Source organism: Microcaecilia unicolor, chromosome 1 (genome assembly GCF_901765095.1).
Source record: "Microcaecilia unicolor chromosome 1, aMicUni1.1, whole genome shotgun sequence".
Classification (NCBI taxonomy): domain Eukaryota; kingdom Metazoa; phylum Chordata; class Amphibia; order Gymnophiona; family Siphonopidae; genus Microcaecilia; species Microcaecilia unicolor.
The window spans coordinates 271225525-271246200 of record NC_044031.1 but is presented as its reverse complement, the minus strand read 5'-3'; the positions used below and the strand labels follow the sequence as shown (position 1 = coordinate 271246200).

Here is a 20676-nt window from a genome sequence, read left to right as displayed (position 1 = left end):
AAGGTTTCAAGATATCAGCAACGACCCCTAGATCCCTTTTTTGGTCAGTGACTCCTAATGTGGAACCTTGCATGATGTAGCTATAATTCAGGTTCCTCTTTCCCCACATGCATCACATTGCACTTGCTCACATTAAATGTCATCTGCCATTTGGTCGCCCAGTCTCGTAAGGTCCTCTTGTAATTTTTCACAATCCTCTCGCAGTTTAAGAACTTTGAATAATTTTGTCAGCAAATTTAATTAGCTCGCTAGTTTCTCCCATGTCTAGGTCATTTATAAATATGTTAAAAATCAGCGGTCCCAGCACAGACCCCTGGTGAACCCCACTAACTACCCTTCATTGTTGATTTAAATCTTGAGTTGATAATGAGTGTGACTGTTGGGCAGACTTGGATGGACCATTCAGGTCTTTGTCTGTCATCATTTACTATGTTACTATGTAACATCCTGAGTGGTGTAGAATGCCTAGAATTGAATCAATTTTTCATTCTTTCAGAAGTACAAATACCAGGGGACACTCAATGAAATTATATGAAAATACACTTTGAAACAAAAGTACAAAATATTTTTTTTATTCGACAAATAAGCTCTGGAATTCGTTGCCAGAGGATGTGGTAACAGTGATGATCGCTGCTGCACTGCCTGCCCTTCTTCATTCTCCACCCCCCCCCCCCCCCCCCCCCGCCCCCCCAACCATGCACTCATGCTCGGTTTTACTGAAATTGAGCATGCACACTAGGGGTCGTGGGGGAGAAGCAGAGTAAGCAAAGTGATGGGAAAAAGTTACTGGAGGAAGACTTTTGCTGGTGGGGATTGGAGACCCCTGCCAGTCTTTTGCCCCACCTCACCGTTGCTCTCCGCCCCTACTCCTGCTGCAATGGTGAGGTGGGGCAAAAGTGCGCCCCCCCCCCACACACACACACACACTTTGGGATCAGGCTCCTTCTCCCTAAATTGGCAATGCACCTGCTGCTTCTTTTGCAGAAGTCCACACTGTTTATGTAGATGAAATTTGTAGGGCTGCAATAGCACATTTCATACATTTTCTAAGCATTATCTTCAGCTAGGGCATAAGCTTTCTTTGGAGCTTCTGTTCTTGAGGAAGGGTCATCGTGTTCCCTCGTAACTTGAATGCTTTTATGTATCCCACAAGTATGGACTAATCCTTTTAAGACACTTAGGAAGGAAAAAATTAGTTCTTAATTTTTTTTTTTTTTTTAGTCCCAAAGGATTATTCCAGATCCCATCTGTCTCTCTTGTGTGTGTGTGGGGGGTGGGATTGATTTATTGTTAGGCACAAGGTTAGGGTTTTTGTTCTTCATAGTTTCTAAAAATATTAGAGGCAGGAGTTTTATTTCTTTCTATTAATTTCTTACTGCTTGGCTATTCGAATACTGAATGGAACATAGTGCACAGCAGTCTTATGTGGCAAAGTTCTAATTTGCCCTCTGTCTGCAGATAGATGGGCACAACCCTTAAGTATGGACTAATCCTTTGGGTCTAAAGGAAATACCGTAGTTTATGGGGCATGTGTGTGTGTTCTGGTATATTCTTTGGTAGAGGCACACGAGCTTTCCACTGAGCACCAGCAGATTATACTGGTGGTTGTCTCTGGGGAAAGATCAGTGTCTCTGCCTCCATCTACTGACTGGAGGGGAATACCTGCTTGTCTAGGATGGTAGAGTCTAACTAAAGAAAGCAAATAGGTATGACTAAACGTGGGAGGCTTCATTATGTGAAGGACCAAGTGTGCTGAATAAGATGTTTTACCTGGGGATCTGAGTTTCAGATTTTGCCAAAACAGACTACTTGTTTTGTAGATTTTATTCTAAAGTAGATAAAATGTTTTGTTCAAGTTTTGCAGGTCAGATTAGACACATTAAATATGATTAAATGAAAAGCCTCCACCTGCGTAATTCATCAACAGATGGCAGCAGTGGACATGCTGCATGTATTTACTTCTTTGAAATTTCTTCCTTCACCTCAATTGGTTAGAAGTGTATGAAGGGGCTGCTTTGCCATTGCATGTGAAATAGCAGCATGCAGTGAGCACTCTGTGCGATTTAAGCAGTGTGCTGTGATAGAATTTCTGACTGAAGGAGGAGTCTAGATCAGTGATGGCGAACCTTTCAGAGACCGAGTGCCCAAACAGCAACCCAAAATCTAATTACTCATCGCGAAGTGCCGGTACTCATTATGGGGGGGTCACCACATATGACTCCACCCCATGATAGCCACACCCCCTTACACCAGCCATGGCGCATATAAACAGACATCATTGAAAATATTATACTAGTATAGGAGAAAAAAATAACATGATTTTCTTTCATTATAAATCATTTCTGTAAGTTATTACAGCTCCAGTATACTCAGTGCAAAATAAGACAGCAGATGTAAATTCTCAAATTGGACATATTCCAAACACTAAAATGAAAATAAAATGATTTTTTTCTACCCTTGTTGTCGGGTGATTTTGTTTTTCTATCCATATTGGTCCTTGTCGCTGATTCTGCTGCTATCTGTTCTCTTAACTCTGTTTCCAGGGCTTCCTTTCCATTTATTTCTTTACTTTCCTCCTTTCTTCTTCATTTCTTGCCCTCCATCCATGTCCAGCCTCCCTCCCTCCCACCCAGCACCATGCCTGCCTCCCTCCCACCCAAGCACCAGGCCATGCACCCACCCAGCACTCCCACCCAAGCCTGCCTGCCATGCACTCCCACCCAAGCACCAGGCCTCGCTCCCACCCAAGCACCAGGCCTCGCTCCCCTCCTTCCCACCTGGCGTGCACCAGGGCACCCTCCCACCCACCCGGCGTCAAGCATTCCTCCCTCCCACCCGGCACCAGCCCGCCATCCCTCCCTTCCTCCGAACTCGAAGAAATTTAAGAGTCTTCCTTGTCCGAGTAGGCGGCGTCAGCATCAGCAGTAGCTGCTGGTTCGGTGCGTCTTCAGCCTTCCGTCTCTCAAGCTCTCTGGTCCCGCCCTAACAGGAAATGAGGGCGGGACCAGAGAGCTTGAGAGACGGAAGGCTGAAGACGCGACGAACCAGCAGCACGCTTTTCACTGCTGATGCTGATAACGCTTCGGGTTCGGAGGGAGGGATGGAGGCCGGGCTGGTGGTGGGAGGGAGGAATGCTTGACTGTGGGTGGGAGGGCTAAGTTTCGGGTGAGGTGACCGGCGGCGCGCATGCCAACAGAAAGGGCTCCGCGTGCCCTCTCTGGCACGCGTGCCATAGGTTCGCCATCACCGGTCTAGATGAAATTCACAATCGCATTCCGGTTGTTTATGGTGATGACTGATGTAAGTGCTGTGTGTTGCTGAGCCAAAAAATGTAAACTTGTTTGACCAGGAAGGACTGATGTAAGTGCTGTGTGTTGCTGAGCCAAAAAATGTAAACTTGTTTGACCAGGAAGGACTGATTTAGTGATAAAAAAAAAATGGGTGACACATGACAGTAATGGATGAGTCTTAAGAGTTCATCAGTCCTTCTCGTGTGGACGACAGTTGAAGGATCATTCTGTGTTACATTGCTACCTTGAAAACTTTTTGAAAGAATGATTAAGAGTTCAGAAGGAAATTCTGTTGCAACTTGACGCTAGGCCTCGCACACAGCACAAAATGTCAACCTGGGTCTAGGACAGTTGAGCCAAAAAATACAGTTCGAGACAAAATAGGAAATATTTGTTTCCTTGTCATCAAGCAGATGAAGCCATTACGTATGGGTTGTGTCCATCAACCAGCAGGGGGAGATAGAGAGCACTCAAATTTCACAGTGCCACATGGTCAGCTAGCTCCACTGCCTCTTCAGTATTCTCTATCTCCCCAAGCAGGGTGGTTGCAGCTTGATCAAGCTCCTTAAAAAATCTGCCTGGGGGTGGCTCCTGGCTTGCCAGTTGTTAGCCGGGGTGTTAGAGGCTATAGCAGCTTCACTTTAAAGGCACATAGGTTAGCCCTTTCCCTGCCTTACCCATCCCCCCAGTGGATGTGAGCACATTAGTTTCACTTTTCCCTGCTCTTTCCCACTCTATGCTTGGTGGATGCAGGCACATTGGTTCGCCTTTTCCTGCCTTTCCCACTGTTCTGTACCTCCGTAGTTGATTTGATTGCCTCTTTTGCTGTTTTCTCTACTTTCCTCACAGCGTTTAAAAAATAAAAAAAAAAGCAAGAGGTTTTCTTCAGTTTCTACAGCGTGACCGGAGCTTGTATACTCGGTCCAGTGAGGTAAGAGTGTTTTCTGACTCCTCCAGGGAGGGCCCGCGATCGGGACGTTTTTGGCGCGAAGCCGCCATTTTGAATTTTCCGCCATTTTTCGGCGATGGCTGCAGAGAGTGTTAAGCACTGTTTCAAGTGTGGCAAGCGCAGATCAGCAGCGGGGCTCTGTAAAACGTGCTGTTCAGGCGTAAGAGCCGGCCCGAGCATGGCGAGTGATGATTCTTCCTGCTCGGTGGAGCTGGCAGCGGGCGCCATTTTGAAAGCACCACATGGCGTGACCCCCACTGAGGCGGAGGGTCTGGAGACCGGAGGGGGCCCTCGAATTGAGGCTGGCCAAAGAGCTACTAGCCCCAGACTGGAACCGGGTGCCCAGGGCGAGTTTTTCTCCCCTGACTTTGTATTATTGCTTCATAATGCATATATGCTTAAAAGAGCTCAGCCACAGGGGTTTTCTACGGCCCCCCTTACTGCTCCTCCGGTGGATGCAGGCCTGGGATTGCCCTCTGAGGCGTTTTTCCCTGATAGCTGGCCGCAAGAGAAGCGCAGAAGGGTAAATTCCCCTTCAGAGAGTGGCGCACCCCCCTTCCTCCCCCCCCCCCCCCCCCCCATGGCCGGGATGTGGTGACTCTGAGGGGTCTGGCAGGCCCTCGTGGCCAGAGGAACCAGAGGAAGGTGCAGAAGGGCCACTGGATCCAGATGATCCGTCCGCGGTGAGGATTTTCCACAGTGAGGAGCTGCCAGCGCTTATTTCAGATTCTTACAGGTCCTCTCTATTGAAGATCCTGGGAGTGGCATGGCCTCCTCTGGAAGTCCGAGGATGGCAAGTACCAAAGAGCCTGCTCAAGCCTTTCCTTTGCATGACTCCATCCAAAAGCTTATTTCAGCTCAATGGGCTGACCCCGAAGGACCTTTGAAAGTTTCCAGGGCTATGGGGCAATTATACCCTTTGAGTGAGGAGCATTTGGCTCGCTTTGCAATGCCTAAGGTGGATGCCCTAGTCACAGCTGTGACAAAGAGAACTGCCCTCCCGGTTGAAGGAGGTGTTGCCCTGAAGGACATGCAAGACCGTAGACTGGAATCAGCACTTAAACGGTCCTTTGAAATTGCTGGTCTTACTATTCGGGCGTCTGCATGCAGTTGTTATGCTGCTGGAGCCTGCTTGGCATGGTTGCAACAGGCAGTGGAACAGCCCGGTGATGGAGCGGAGCCCTTGTCTGAAGTGGCTCCGCGAATGGAGTCGGCCTTGTCCTTTTTGGCTGACGCCCTTTATGATATTGTCAGAGCTTCGGCTAAACAGATGGCTGTAGCAGTGGCGGCTCGCCGTCTTCTGTGGCTACGGCATTGGGCGGCGGACATGGCCTCTAAGCAAAGGTTGGTGAAGTTGCCCTTTCAAGGCCTTCTCCTGTTTGGTGAGGAGTTGGAGAAAATTGTGAAGCGCTTACCCGAGGATAGGCTGCGGCCTCCCTCCAAGGGTCAGGCGGTTCACTCCTCTTATAGACCTCGCTTCCATGAAGCTAGAAGGTACCGCCTGGGGCGTTCTGCTGGGTCCACTTCTCGTAGCCGGTTTTTCAGCAGAGGAACTCCTTTCGCTCGGACAAACGTTCCGCAGCAGCAGGCTCAAGACCTGGAGTTCAAGGGCGACCCTCTCCTCCATTCCTGTTATAGGAGGACGTCTTGCCCTCTTTCTCGAGAAGTGGGCCAAGATTACCTCAGATCAGTGGGTCTTGGACCTGATCAGACAAGGATACCGAATAGAATTCGATGCCCCGATAAGAGACGTGTTTGTGGAGTCCCGATGCGGTTCTGCTGTCAAACGGGCGGCAGTAGAGGAGACCTTACAAGGCTTGATTCACATTGGGGCGGTTTCCCCCGGTGCCTCCCGCCGATTTCGGCTGCGGCCGCTACTCCATTTACTTTGTGGTGCCGCGAAAAGGTGGGTCTTTTCACCCTATTCTGAACTTAAAAGAATTAAACAAGTCCCTAAGAGTGCGGCATTTTCACATGGAAACCCTGCGCTCCAGTGCGGCGGTACAGCCAGGAGAGTTTCTCATGTCTTTGGACCTGAAAGAAGCTTACTTGCACATTCCAATTTGGCCCCCACACCAGAAGTTTCTGCGGTTTGCAGTGATGGGAAAACATTTCCAGTTTCGGGCCTTGCCTTTTGGCCTCGCCACAGCTCTCTGAACCTTTTCCAAGGTAATGGTTGTAGTAGCTGCTTTTCTCAGGCGAGAAGGTATCCGGGTTCACCCGTACCTAGACGACTGGCTCATCAGAGCGGACTCCGCAACAGAGAGCCGTCAAGCTACAGCCAGAGTGATCTTAGTACTGCAATCTCTGGGCTGGGTCGTCAATGTAGCCAAAAGTCACCTGACCCCCTCGCCATCTCTAGAATATTTGGGGGCACGGTTTGACACAGACTCGGGATATGTATTCCTACCCGAGCAAAGGCGGTGCAAGCTTCAGAATCAGATCCGTCTGCTCCTGAGGATGCCCTGCCCGTGAGCTTGGGACATTGTCCAGCTGTGGGATCGATGACGGCCACCTTGGATTTGGTGGCCCTGGGCTGAGAGAGCCACACCTGAGACCTCTGCAGTATTCCCTGCTTCAACGATGGTCTCCAGTATCTCAGGATTATCAATGCAGACTCTCTTGGCTCCCTGCGGCCTGACTCAACATGGAGTGGTGGCTCTCAGACAGCATGCTGCGGCGAGGAATGCCGCTGGCACTCCCCGATTGGTGCCTAGTGGTGACAGATGCCAGGCTGAAGGGCTGGGGCGCACATTGCAAGGGGAAGCATGCCCAGGGTCTTTGGACACCCGATGAGTCGGAGTGGTCCAATCGCCTAGAGTTGAAAGCAGTGTTTCAGGCGCTTCTGGCCTTTCAAGTGACCCTGGAAGGATTGGCTGTCAGTGATGTCGGACAACACGACAACAGTGGCCTACATAAACCGACAAGGCGGCACTAGTGCAGAGCGCTGGCCGTGCAGGCCGAACAGATTTGCCACTTGGCCGAGCTGCATCTACAGTTTCTGTCGGCAGCTCACTTTGCAGGTCAGAACAACGTGCAAGCCGATTATCTAAGCAGGCATCAAATCGATCCAGCGGAATGGGAACTGGCAGACGAAGTATTCCTGCAAATATGTGCAAAATGGAGCAAGCCCGTAATGGATCTTATGGCGACAAGCTCAACTGCCAAAGTCCCGTGCTTTTCAGCAGACGGAGAGATCCTCGCTCAGCCGGGTTGGATGCCTTGGCTCAACCCTGGCCTCTGGGCCTCTGGTATGTGTTCCTTCCGTGGCCCTTGATAGGGCGTGTGCTCCTGCGGATTCGGCTTCACCCAGGAGAAGTGGTTCTCATCGCCCCGGATTGAACCAGGGGGCCTTGGTATGTGGACCTCTGACAGATGCTAGTGGAGGCTCCCCTTCCTTTACCTCTGGTACCGAACCTGTTGTCGCAGGGACCGGTGGCCATGGAGGACGCCTGCCATTTTGGTCTTACGGCATGGCTATTGAGAGGGTGCAATTGAGAGGCAAAGGCTATTCCAATAATGTTATTTCCACTCTCCTGCAGGCCCGCAAGCGGTCCACTTCCGTGGCTTATGCCAGGATCATGCGCCAGTTTGAGGCTTGGTGTGTTTCAGAAGCGATCACACCCATGCGGGCTCCTGTCTCGCCGATTCTGGACTTTTTGCAGGATGGTGTACAAAAAGGCTTGGTCTATAATTCCCTGTGGGTGCAAGTGGCAGCATTGGCCTCCCTTCATGGTAAGGTTGCAGGCGTGTCTTTAGCTGCTCATCCAGATGTGGCACGGTTTCTTACAGGGGTGCTTTGGCTCCGTCCTCCCGTGCGGGCACCTTGTCCAGCTTGGAACCTGGGGCTAGTTTTGAAGGCTCTGCAGGGTTCTCCTTTTGAGCCGCTACGGCGAGCTTCAGAGAAAGATTTGACACTAAAGGCTGTTTTTCTGGTGGCCATTACTTCGGCGAGACTAGTGTCAGGACTCCAGGCGCTGTCCTGTCGAGACCCATTTCTGCAATTTTCAGAGTCCGGGGTCACGGTTCGTACCGTGCCTTCCTTCATGCCTAAGGTGGTTTCAGCGTTTCACCTAAACCAGCCTATTTTTCTACCCTCTTTGTTAAGGAGGAGTTTCCAGAATCCTTTGGGCAGTTGCACCTGTTGGATGTGCGCAGGACTCTGTTGCAGTATCTGCGAGTTACTAATTCTTTCAGGACCTCTGATCATTTGTTTGTTTTACTATCAGGTTCTCGCAGAGGGTCTCCAGCGTCTAAAGCCACTATAGCCCGCTGGCTCAAAGAAGCTATCTTTTCAGCTTATCTGCTTGCTGGCCGGCCTCCGCCTGTACCCTTTAAGGCGCATTTTACAAGAGCGATTTCTTCCTCTTGGGCTGAAACTGGAGCACTCTCTTCATGAGATTTGCAGTGCAGCAACATGGGCTTCGAAGCTCTCCTTTGCCCGACATTACAGGCTGGATGTGGCTGCTAGGAGGGATCCGCGTTTTGGAGCACAAGTGCTAGCGCTTGGTGTGACTTGTTCCCACCCTATAAAGGGATTGCTTTGATACATCCCATACGTAATGGCTTCATCTGCTTGATGACAAAGAAGGGAAAATTAGGTTCTTACCTTGGTAATTTTCTTTCCTTTAGTCATAGCAGATGAAGCCATGAGCCCTCCCTGTATGATTGTCTGTATGATGTGAATCTGTTTCAGGTTCTGTTGTTTCCTGAAGTTCTAATCCTTCCTTGGGAGAAAGTTGGAAAACAGTCTTCAAGATTCTTGTTCACTTATAGGAGGATGAGTTCATTCCCTCCAGTTCATGTGTAGGAGGTTGAGTTCATTCCCTCCAGGAGGATGTGTGTATTTCCTCCACAAATACAAAGAGGAGGACGAGTTTATTCCCTCCAGGAGGATGTGTTTATTCCCTCCTTTTGAGTTCATGCCCTTGTTATGGGGCCATCGTTCGCTGTGAGGAAAGTTCATGTTATTCCCATTGCAGTTTTATACTGCTTTGGAAGCTTCAAATACTGAAGAGGCAGTGGAGCTAGCTGACCATGTGGCACTATGAAATTTGAGTGCTCTCTATCTCCCCCTGCTGGTTGATGGACACAACCCATACTTAATGGCTTCATCTGCTATGACTAAAGGAAAGAAAATTACCAAGGTAAGAACCTAATTTTCCCATCTTTCTGCCACATCGTTTGGGTGTCACAGGCTTGATTAGAAAACTTCCATGCCACCTGGATAAGTTGCCTGTAACTATTGCATCTTATGAACTCCAGAAAGAAGCTCTTTAGCACAATGCAAGTACGACTGAGATCATACTCCACATACCTTGGCTTAGGTGTGAGGTTTATTACTGTCATGGTATAGACAAAAATAACCCGTTTGGAAGACCACAAAGGCAGTTGCAAAGATGGGTGTGTCTTACCCCATCCACCATACATCCCAGACTTTGCGCCATGTGACTTCCATCTCCTTCCAAAGTCGGAGGAATATCTTCAGAGGTATCTGTTAAGTTGCATGAAGAGGTGGAAAGGACTGAGAGCAACTGGCTGATGAGGCAAGATGTGCAGTTCTTTCATAATGCTTTCAAAAACTTGTCCATTGTTGGCAGAAATGTGTGGCAAATGACTGTGTAGATAAGTGAATACTTGTGAAGAGCAAGTTTCTAGCATTATTTTCAGTGTTCATTACAATATTTTCATTTAAACAAGTTCTGGAGGTGGAGGCATTACTTTTCATTTAACCCGCATACATGCAGCAGTGGCATGACTGGTTTTAGATTGTGCCGAATGGTAGCGTATTAAAGATTAAAAACTGAAGGTTGCCTGGGGTACAAAGGAAAATTGCACGGCCATGTCCCAGATCTGTTTTTAATTTGGGCTTTAATTGCTGTTCCAGTTTTTGTTAAACTTACTGCTTGTCACTTGTCTGACAAACATTACTGTAATGTGTTGAATGATGAAATTGCAATTTTGTTCTTACTGTAGTTATAGATACCCCAGAGCCGGTGCAGCCAAGTGGTGTGTATAGGCCTCCTGGAGCCAGAGTAAGCACAACACGGAAACCACCAGGACCACCAGAAATCTACAGCGATACACAGTTTCCATCACTGCAATCCACTGCCAAGCATATAGAATCCCGGAAGTAAGTAGGAGCCATTCTGTACATGACATTTGAATGTCCTGAGTAAGCTTAAAACTGGTTAACTTTTTTTTTTTTTTTTTCTGTCTTTAGTTTGAGTTAAGCATCCTTCAAAAGTTCGTTTTTGAGCAAATGAATTCAGCAGCATTAAATCCAGAGACTTGTACGTTGTAACCATCTACCAGCAGGTGGAGATAGAGAGCGCTGAACTGCAGTGTCTTATAGGATGGAATGCTCCCTGGTCAGTTAGTATTCTCTATCTCCAGCAGGCAGATGGATGGTCTCATATGCTCCTGGTCTCAACTGATGGTGGTTTCTGTTCTGGGTCTCTCAATTCAGTAGAACTTTGGGGTGTGTGGCTGAGCGGTGCCACCTTTAGGGGATACACCTGGTCGCCCCAGGCGCTCCCCTCCCCTTCTCCCCTCTCCAGCCCTTCCTCCTTTCTCACTGAGGGACCTGGGCCGGTCGGGGAGGGATTAAAGGAAAGCAAATTAGCAGGTAAGGTCTAATTTCTCCTTTGTTAGTGGCAGCAGTCACCAAAGGGTCATTCTGTCTGTGGTGAGTTAAGAGTTACTTCTAGTTCTAGAGTTGGTGTTTGGGAGCCAGTAAACAGCATCAGGGCGCTGCACCACGTGTGTTAGTTCCTCTGAAAGGGCCTATTTAGTGTTCTCATATTCTTAGATACCTTTCATTTCAAGAACTTTTAGTCCCCTCAGTTTTTTTCACAGAGGGCACTTACTTTAACACCCAGAAAGTTTTCTTCACTTCTTTTGTGGAACTTTCTTTTTCTTACCAGAACTCTATATACTTTTAGAAAGTTTACTTAGTCAGGCTTAGTGCAATGGCTCCTTCCATATCATCAAGCTGATCAATCCATAGACTGGTGGGTTGTGTCCATCTACCAGCAGGTGGAGATAGAGAGCAAACTTATGCCTCCCTATATGTGGTCATGTGCTGCCGGAAACTCCTCAGTATGTTCTCTATCTCAGCAGGTGGTGGTCGCACACAGCAGCAGCTCTGGCTAGGCCTCCAAGCCTAATTTTTAGGTTTTGTTGAGTGCCTGGGGTTGAGGGCTCTTTTGAGCAAGTGCAAACCTGGTGGTGCCAGGTCCCTCCTTTTCTCCCCCCTCCCGCTGGCTCCGTTGAAAAAAAAAAAAAAAGAAAAAATTTTGAACGTCCTTAAAGGCGTTTATTTCGACGTTTATTTAAACGTTTATTGCAGCTACTCACTGGGACACCAGGTCGTTACAGCTCGGAGCGGACAGCAGGTAATTTTTACCTTTTTATAGCGGGTTCCCCGATTTATCTCCATGTGGCATATGGCGTCGGAGGGCAAGGGCGTAAAGAGTCACTCCCCGGATCGCTTGGGCGCTTCTAGAGGGGATGCGGGGGTCTTAAAGCCTGATTCGCCCTTGTTGGATTTTTCCCGCCATAAACGCCCATCCCCCGCTCCTCGCCTCCGCCATCTTGGCGGGCCACGCGGCTCGGACGGCTTCTTCTTGGGCCGCCCTTGAGGTTGGTGACATTAATGCCATGAACGCCCTTAATTTGGGCGACGGCACAAAGCGGCTAAAGTTAATGGGGGCATTTTCTCCAGGTGCAGTGTTAATAGCAAAATAGCTTTATTCTGAAAGGTAGCTGGCTTTCAGCCTGAAGGTCACAGGTTCAAGACTGGTTTGTGCATCATATTAAAAGCTCTGGAACTCAGCTCTTTCAAATGGGGCATATTTTACTTCACTCCTCCATTTTGCTTGCCTTGACAACTAGTTCATTACATGGCTGGGACAGCTAACACTACACTACAGTTTTAAAGGTTAGCTATGTTGGTTTACCACAGCTGTTCTACTTTGTAATTGCACAGTGGCACTGGCCAAAACTATTATGTACCAGTGGCACCACTACCTTTATGCTATTCTATTGCACTTTTGCATCTTTTCATTGTATTGGACAGCTAGGGATTATTGCATAGCTACTTCAGTGTACAGGAATAGTTTAATGGTTAAAACAACCAGCTGAGAGTGAGCACGGAGATCTTGAAGTTGCTGGTTCAAGTCCCACTGCACCTTGCCATCAATAGTGCACAATGGTACTGTTATAAATAGCTCCCAGATAACCTGAGAACCTGTAAAAAAAGAACTTACAAAAGCAAACTTGGTGAGACAAGTCTTAACTTATTTCAGAATACACTCTTGAAAGAATGGGTGTCTCTGAAAGCAAGCAGGCACACCCTTCCTTAATTTTTACAGTTTATATACTCTTTCTTTCTGGTTACATTAGGTGTCTGCCCCTAAGTTTCTCATTGGATATTGATCACATTTACCCCCTATTACATCAGTGCTGGTTATCATATGACAGTCCCTTCTGAAAATTTTCCATAGACAGAGCCTCTATTCATTGTTAGTTCTGCTGAGTTTACATTTTCTTATCTTCAAGCCTTCATGTGAAAACTCTGCATTAGTAGTTGCATACATGGTATGCTTCACCTTTCCCCCACCAACCCCCTTTTCTTCTATTCCCTTTGTTCATAGTTTCACAGTTTCATGGTCTCATGCCTGGTTACATTTTATTTCAGCTCTAAGGCCTGTCCTTGAAACTTTCATACATCTCTGTCTCAGCAGTTTGGGCTTGCTTCTTTCTCCTCCTGTCTCAGCATCCTTATCAATTTGCACATGTCTCTCTAAACTAACACAGTTCCTTTGTTTAGTAATTTAGAAAGCCATAATGTGGTCTGTTAGGGCCTACACAAATATAGTTATACCTTTACCCCTAAAGAGTTCCTTTCTACCAGGGCATAACATAATTGCAAAGATAGAATATATAGCTTAAGTGAAAAAGCAATATATTTACACATTTCTCACAGTACACACAGCCATATTCTGCTACACCATCTAGCTCTGGCTCTCAGCTACACTGGCTAGCTCTGAGCAGCCAGTTCTACTGCACAGCCACACAAGCCATTCTTGACCCCCTCAGCAAGAAGATAGCTCTGGCTTAGGCATTAGTAAACTTTGTTTGGAGAAGATCTAGAGAACTTGAGTAAAGACCTAGGGGACTTCCAGTCTCTGAGATTGCCAGAGGACAAGTCTAAAGATTCTTTTAAATCCTCTCTCATCTTAGGTTTCGGCATATGTAACTTTCAGGGTTGCTACTTCAACAAAGACAAGCCGTCTTTCATTCTGCCAGAAAGAACTCTGCTTCAAACTCCAGGTCTACCAATGCCTTCTGCATCTCCCAGTGATGGGGTCTCAGTTCGCTCCTTGGGTTTAATAATAGCAGAACTCCTCTGCAGGTTCCATGAGGAGTGGACCAAAATTACCTCAGACCAATGTGTTTTGGAAATTCTAAAGCAAGGTTACAAACGGGAGTTCTCCCATTGCACTGTCCCCAGTTGCAATTGGGGAATGGGAAGTTATTCCATTTACTTTGTAGTTCCAAAGAATGGAGCTTCCTTCTACCTGAGTTTGGACTTCAAAAAAAGTCAGAATATTAAAAGTTCAACATTTCACAATGGGAACATTGCAGTCTGTAATAGTTTCAGTACAGCAGGGAGAGTTTCTAACCTCCCTGGATCCCAAGGAAGCGTGCTTTCATATTCCCATTTCACTGTCCCACAGAAGATTTGTGATTTGCAATCCTTGGAGAACATCATTTATGACCGTCATTCAGCCTTTTCACATCACCAAAAACATTTTTTCAAGGTCATGGTAGTAGTGGCAGCCTTCCTTCGCAAGGATGGATTGCAGGTTCATCCATACCTCTCGATTGGCTGATTTGCGACTCTTCCTTTCAAGAGAGTCTGCAAGTTTCATCCAAGATAGCTGCTCTTCACTCCTGAGGATTGGTAGTTTCACCAAGAGACTGTTGTTTCCAACACAAATCTTGGTGTATCTGGGAGTGATATATTTGACATAGGCTTAGGGAAGACATTTTCTTCCTGTTCCTCATCAGCCAAAGATTCACACCCAAGTCAAGTTCTGCTTTCCCTACCAGATCCTGGGGTCTGGGAATATGTTCATGATCTTGGTGCAACTGCCTCTATCTTTGACATTCTTCCATGGGCCAGATTCCACATTAGACCACTTGAGGGGTTCCTTCTCAGCTGTTGGTCTCCATCTCTCTTGGACCCTCCAAGCCAAACTCAGCCTCAACTGGTGGATTCAGCGCAGCCTTCCTCTGACAATTCAGAAGTTATCTCATTCTCACTGCTGGGGTGTGCCTTAGCTGGGTGCAACAGATTTCATATTCCTTCCAGAAGTCCAACAGTCAACCTCCTCCTGAATTGCCAGATGTGGAGACAGGGCTGGCTTGATTTGGGTGTCGACCAAGCACATGTCTTGATGTTCACAGCCTGTTAGCTGTAGTTGTGCCACTGGGCAGCAGATGCAGCTTCAGACAGCGGCTGCTTAAGCTCCCTTTTAATGGCAAGCTGTTGAAGTTGGTGAAACATCTGGGTGACTCAGACTCGGTGCCTTCCTGAGGACATGTCTAAATGTTCTTTCCGATTGGATCGGGCTCGCCCTTGTTTTAAAAGATACCAGGGGCTATCGTCCAGGGCAGCCTAGTTTTAATTAGAGATCCAGGTGTGTGTCCAAGCAGGGTTTCGGAACTCCACACTCCTTTCGAGATACTCTGGATTTCTCCTGAAGGGGTGACGGGGCACACAGTTCTATCTTTCCTTCCTAAGGTGGTTTCTGCCTTTCATCTCAACCTTTTCTTCCGGGTTCCTTGATATTCGCCAATTGCTCTTACACTGTTTGGAAGTGACCAACAAGTTCCGTTGGTCAGATCATTGTTTGTACTTTGTTCGAGACCTCAAAAAGGTAATGCATATTCCAAAACCACACTAGCTCGCTAGGTCAAGGAGGTTATCACGTCCACATATTTACTAGCTGGTAAATCGCTTCTGGCTGAATTCTGGGCTCCTACCCGAGCGGTGTCATGACTTCTTGGGCGGAAACCTGTCTGTTCTCCCTGGAGGAAATATGTAGAGCAGCGACATGGCCTTCCTTGCATATCTTCACCAGACCACTACCGTTTGGATATATCTGCTTGGTCGGATGCATCTTTTGGCGTATTGGTGCTATCTGCAGGAGCTTTAGGTGCCCACCCTATTTCAGAATTGCTTTGCTACATCCCACAAGTCTCTGGTTTCATCTGCTGCTGACGCTATGGAAGGAAAAATTATTTCTTACCTGATAAATTTCTTTCCTTTAGTCGCAGCAGATGAATCCAGAAGCCCACCCTGCTTTTCTTGCGGTTCCTATCGGTTAGTTCTCTTTGTTGGAGTTATAGTTTAGATGGACTGTTGTAAGCGGTTTACGTGTTTGCAGTTCTTGGTTTAGCACTTTTCCCTGTGGGGAAGGAGAAATGTTATAATTCTGTTTTTCTTCTGCTTTGTTATGAGAAATAGTAACAGAGAGAGAGACATGTCGCTCGCTCGCTTCTGTAAGGGTTCATCTTAGTGCAATTAGTGCTTTTCATTATCGTGTAGAAGGTAAGCCTATCTCTGGACAGCCTTTAGTTGTTCGCTTCATGAGAGGTTTGCTTTTGTCAAAGCCCCCTGTCAAACCTCCTCCAGTGTCGTGGGATCTCAACGTTGTTCTCACCCAGCTGATGAAGCTTCCTTTTGAGCCACTGAATTCCTGCCATCTGAACTATTTGACCTGGAAGGTCATTTTCTTGGTGGCCGTTACTTCAGCTCTTAGTCGGTGAGTTTCATCACAACAGAGTAGTCCTCCGCACTCACCCTAAGTTCTTGCCGAAGGTGGTGTCTAAGTTCCATCTGAACCAGTCAATTGTCTTGCCAACATTTTTTCCCTGTCCTCATACCTGCCCTGCTGAACGTCAGTTGCACACATTGGACTGCAAGAGAGCATTAGCCTTCTATGTGGAGTGGACAAGCTCCTTCAGACAGTCCGCCCAAATGTTTTTCTTTCGATCCCAACAGAAGGGGAGTTGCTGTTGGGAAACGCAGCATTTCTAATTGGCTAGCAGATTGCATTTCCTTCCCTTATGCCCAAGCTGGGCTGACTCTTGAGGGTCATGTCACGGCTCATAGAGCCATGGCAGCGTCGGTGGCTCACTTGAAGTCAGCCACTATTAAAGAGATTTGCAAGGTTGTGACGTGGTCATCTGTCCACACATTCACATCTCATTACTTCCTTCAGCAGGATTACCGACGCGACAGTTGGTTTGGGCAGTCGGTGCTGCAGAATCTGTTCGGGGTTTAGAATCCAACTCCACCCCCCCCCCCCCCCCCCCCCCCCCCCCAGGCCCATTTTTATTCTGTTCCAGACTGCACTCTCAGATGTTTCTTCGTAGGTCAGTCTTTTATGTCCTCGCCATTGTTAGGCCCAATTGACCACCTTTTGTTGTTTTGAGTGAGCCTGGGGGCTAGGGATACCCCACATGTGAGAACAAGCAGCCTGTTTGTCCTCTGAGAACACGAAGATACTTACCTGTAGCAGGTATTCTCCGAGGACAGCAGGCTGATTGTTCTCACCAACCCACCCACCTCTTTTTGGAGTTGTTGTTCTTTATTTGCTTTTTGGTTTAACTAAGGCGGGAACGGACACGCACGGGCGGGAAGATGGCCACACATGCGGGGTACGAGTGCCCCGCGCTCCAGAAGCTGTTGCAAAGCTCTATGGATTTTTGCTGGAAAAATCTCTGTTCCTGGGCCGCCGTGGACGCCGACCGACGTGTGAGAACAATCAGCCTGCTGTCCTCAGAGAATACCTGCTACAGGTAAGTATCTTCGCTTTTTCTATTTGGAAATTAGATTCTGATATATTGAATAGCAAATTTTGCTCTCAAATTGAAATGTGTGTAGTTGAAGAAAGTTAATGCATAGTTGGTGTAGGGATCCTTGGAATCTTCCCCCCTCCCCGCCCCCCCCAAAAAAAAAAAAAAAAACACCTATAGGCTGAAATACCAGTTCTAACTTGTGCTTTTCTGTAGATGTATAGAAACGCATCCAAACATACCAGTGCTGTATCAAGAAATGGTGGCCTTGATAGCTTTCGTTTCTGTAACCAACACATCACACACACAATGTGTTTACACAGATTTTGTTGGTCTTAAGATATGCTCTCAATGAAAGGACTGGTTACATTTTTTTTGTTAGGACATTGTTCAAGACTACCAGGTTCTCAAACTCTACTTCTGGCCTGAGATTCAAGAAATGCATCATATGAAGTAGTGAATTGGTATAGCACTTAAAAGTTCCAGTAGTCATGATAAGAGGAAAAGGATTGATTCCTTCCAGACAGTGTGAGATTTTTGCACTAATTTAATTTTTTTTTCTCCTGTAGAGATAAAGAAATGGAGAAGACATTTGAAGTAGTAAGACACAAAAATAGAGGTAGAGACGAAGCTTCCAAAAACCAGTCGCTTCAACTTCAGCTAGACAACCAGTATGCTGTACTAGGGGAGCAATAAAGCCACAAACACTATCCTTAAGGAATGCTATCTTGATAACCCTTCTAAGGTAACTAAACTACAGCTATTGGCCATGAACATAGCATTTTCTGAACGTGTCTTACAGCAAGTGTACAGACTGACCCATTAATTGGATCTCCTGTATCATGGAAACATAAGTAACTGTTTTTCATCTGCACTGGATACGGGGTAGAAGATGTGGCAGAAAATGCTTGAACAAGATTCACCAGTGTTAATTGTACTGTGTTAAAAAAAAAAAAAAAACAAAAAAAACTGCAGCTAGTGGTCATTTCAAGTCTCTTATGTTCAGATTACTGAGCCTTTATCTGGGTTGACTACCTCTGATTTGCTGCACTCATGGTGGACACTGTTGCAAATCCACGACTTTCTGGAAACAGAACATGACGGGTGTTTCTACATGGTAATGTATGTGATCAGTGAAACCTTAAAACCAGCACTCCTGGACATCTAAGAAATCCTGCTGAAACAGTCAGTGGTTAAGGGTCTGATCTGCTTTAAATGACAGGTTTAAGTGACCTTACTAAATGCTGTCCTGTGACCTGTCCTTACGTGAGTTTTTGTTTTTTTTTTTTCTCTTACCAACTCTGCCTGAAGCATATCCCTTTTTTTCAAAATGTGCTGTTTCATCTTGTGTTCAAGCAAATAGTGCAGAGCTGTAGTTTTGTTTACCTTTTAGACAGCTGTATACAGAGAAAAAATAAGTCCAATTCCTATACAAAATAGGTCAAAGGTTCACATTGGTTTGCTTAGGTTTTGCTTTTTTAATTTCCTGTGTTCATAGATCTGTCATCTTGTGATTTTTGAAGAGTTTCAAGTATTCAGTTGATGTAATGTGAAACATCTGTTCAGCATAATTGAGAGATACAGTTTACCATAATGATGCAATTTTTAATCTGATCTTTCCATTTCCAAGGGGCTGGAAATAACTGCCCTGTATGCTTCAGAGAACAGGTGCCAGTGCCATGGGAGAGAAACAGAGCTTGCCAATATAGAGTTAATGTATAAGGAAATGTATAAAGATAGTAAGACTGTTTCATAGACGGGCATTGTTCAGAGATACTATGAAGTACAAAAGTTAGTTGTTTTGCTTTTTTGTTTTTTTCCCCCCTCCTTTTCCCTCCTATTTTTCCTAGATAAGTTTTCCAGAGTGACTGTTAGTAGCCGTAGACTTAAAATAAAGCCTGTCATATTTTTTCCTCTTGGTCTTTGCACACTGTTTAGGGCAGGAAGGTGATAAGGATTTTTTAGGGGAAGGGGGATTATTCATTATGACAATGGAAAATACCAGCTAGTAACCACACTTGTGTGTGCAGCCAAGCCCCACATGGATATTTTGTGAACAGTTTATACCCTTTTCTTATGGTTATGAATAAACTGAAAATGCTGTCCACAATAATGCTGTACCAGGATGTTAAGACCTCGGCAAGAAGTGAAATAAAATATTGTGTAGATAATCTGTCACACTTCCAATTAGGTGTGAGTTTGGTTTCTACAGAGAAGTCTTGGGGCAGGGCTGAGTCTCGCATCTCTATTAATCATTTGACAATGCAATATATGAAACAGCACTGGCACTTTTATGGTATAGAAGTGATTGCATGGTTTAAAATATCTGGTGGAAAAGTAATTACAAAGATGGAGAGACTGAGACATACAGTAGAGGGGCAGAAAATGTTTAATATGTTCTAGTTCCCAAAAATGAAGTCTTAGTAGCATTTAGATCTAAATTTGAAACCAAGTTCCAAACATTGTTTTCCTGAAAGTATGAATCTCTGCCATCATAAAGTGTTTTGTGAGAACTGAAATTAAAGTGGTTTCAAATGGCTGTTGAAAATGTGGTTAAGCTATAGAAGCTTCATTTTTAATGACATAGCTGGAGCTTTAAAGACCTTGAACACATTTTTAACTCCAGTTCTTGTTTAAAACATTTTTAAAAGGTTATAAAATTAAAACTCCTAAATCAAGAATTTTTAATGTCCTGTATAATGGGAAGAGGAGACTCTTCATTATATTTTCTTTGTGTGTATGTGGGGGAGGGGGTGGGGGAATTGGGGTAAGGGTGTTACTGGCATGGGTTTGAGCAGAAAAGCCCTCTGTAACTCTTAAGTTCAATAAAATGCAAATGTGTATCAATACTGGCTCAGCTTATTTTTAAGGCATGAAAGTGCTACTGTCTTAACATGACATTTTCCAGACACTTGGAAATGCTGTGTATATATACACTGATGTATTGGTATTTATTTAGTATTTTTATTTAGCTCCCCTTTTGCTGTAGTAGCTCAAGGTGAGTTACATTCATTCAGGCACAGGAGAAAGTTCCATGTAGTCAGTCTGTACCTGAAGCAATGGAGAGTTATGTGACTTTCCCAAGATCACATGGTGTATCGGTGATCTGTTGGTTGATTCACAATTAGAAAAATGAACTCAAAATATGAGCCATTGAGTTCATCCCATGTCATTGTCATCTTGGGTAATTCCTGGCTTTCCTTTTCTACTTGAACCTGTTTTTATCCCTTTTGGGACCATACCTGCTTCTAAAGAAGCAAAGTTAAGACAGTAGGCTCTAAGAACTTTGAGGTCCCTTAATGCCCTAGGCTACTGGTTTTCAGCTAAGTCCTTAAGATCATAAGAGTGATATACTGGGTCAGACCAGTGGTCCATCTAGCCTAGTATCTTGTTTCCAAACAGTAGCCAAGCCAGATCACAAGAACTTGACAGAAACCCAATTAGTAGCAACATTCCATGCTATCAGTCCTGGGATATACCCAGCCAGTTGGAGTTTCAAGAGATCTACAGTGAAAATGTTTGGGATCTGTATGCTTTACCTCTTCTCATACGTATTTATTTTGG

At 46.0% G+C, this 20676-nt stretch overlaps 1 protein-coding gene across 1 annotated transcript in view; it reads left to right on the top strand.

The window, feature by feature from the left end:
• Positions 1-18071, top strand: part of CDV3 (CDV3 homolog) — a 75417-nt gene extending 57346 nt beyond the window's left edge. Inside the window, exons 4-5 of the mRNA XM_030206587.1 lie at positions 10216-10372; positions 17682-18071. Coding sequence (XP_030062447.1) covers positions 10216-10372; positions 17682-17808 — 284 coding nt within the window. The 3' untranslated portion in view covers positions 17809-18071. The remainder of the gene's footprint in view (positions 1-10215; positions 10373-17681) is intronic.
• The last annotated feature ends 2605 nt before the right edge of the window (positions 18072-20676 follow it).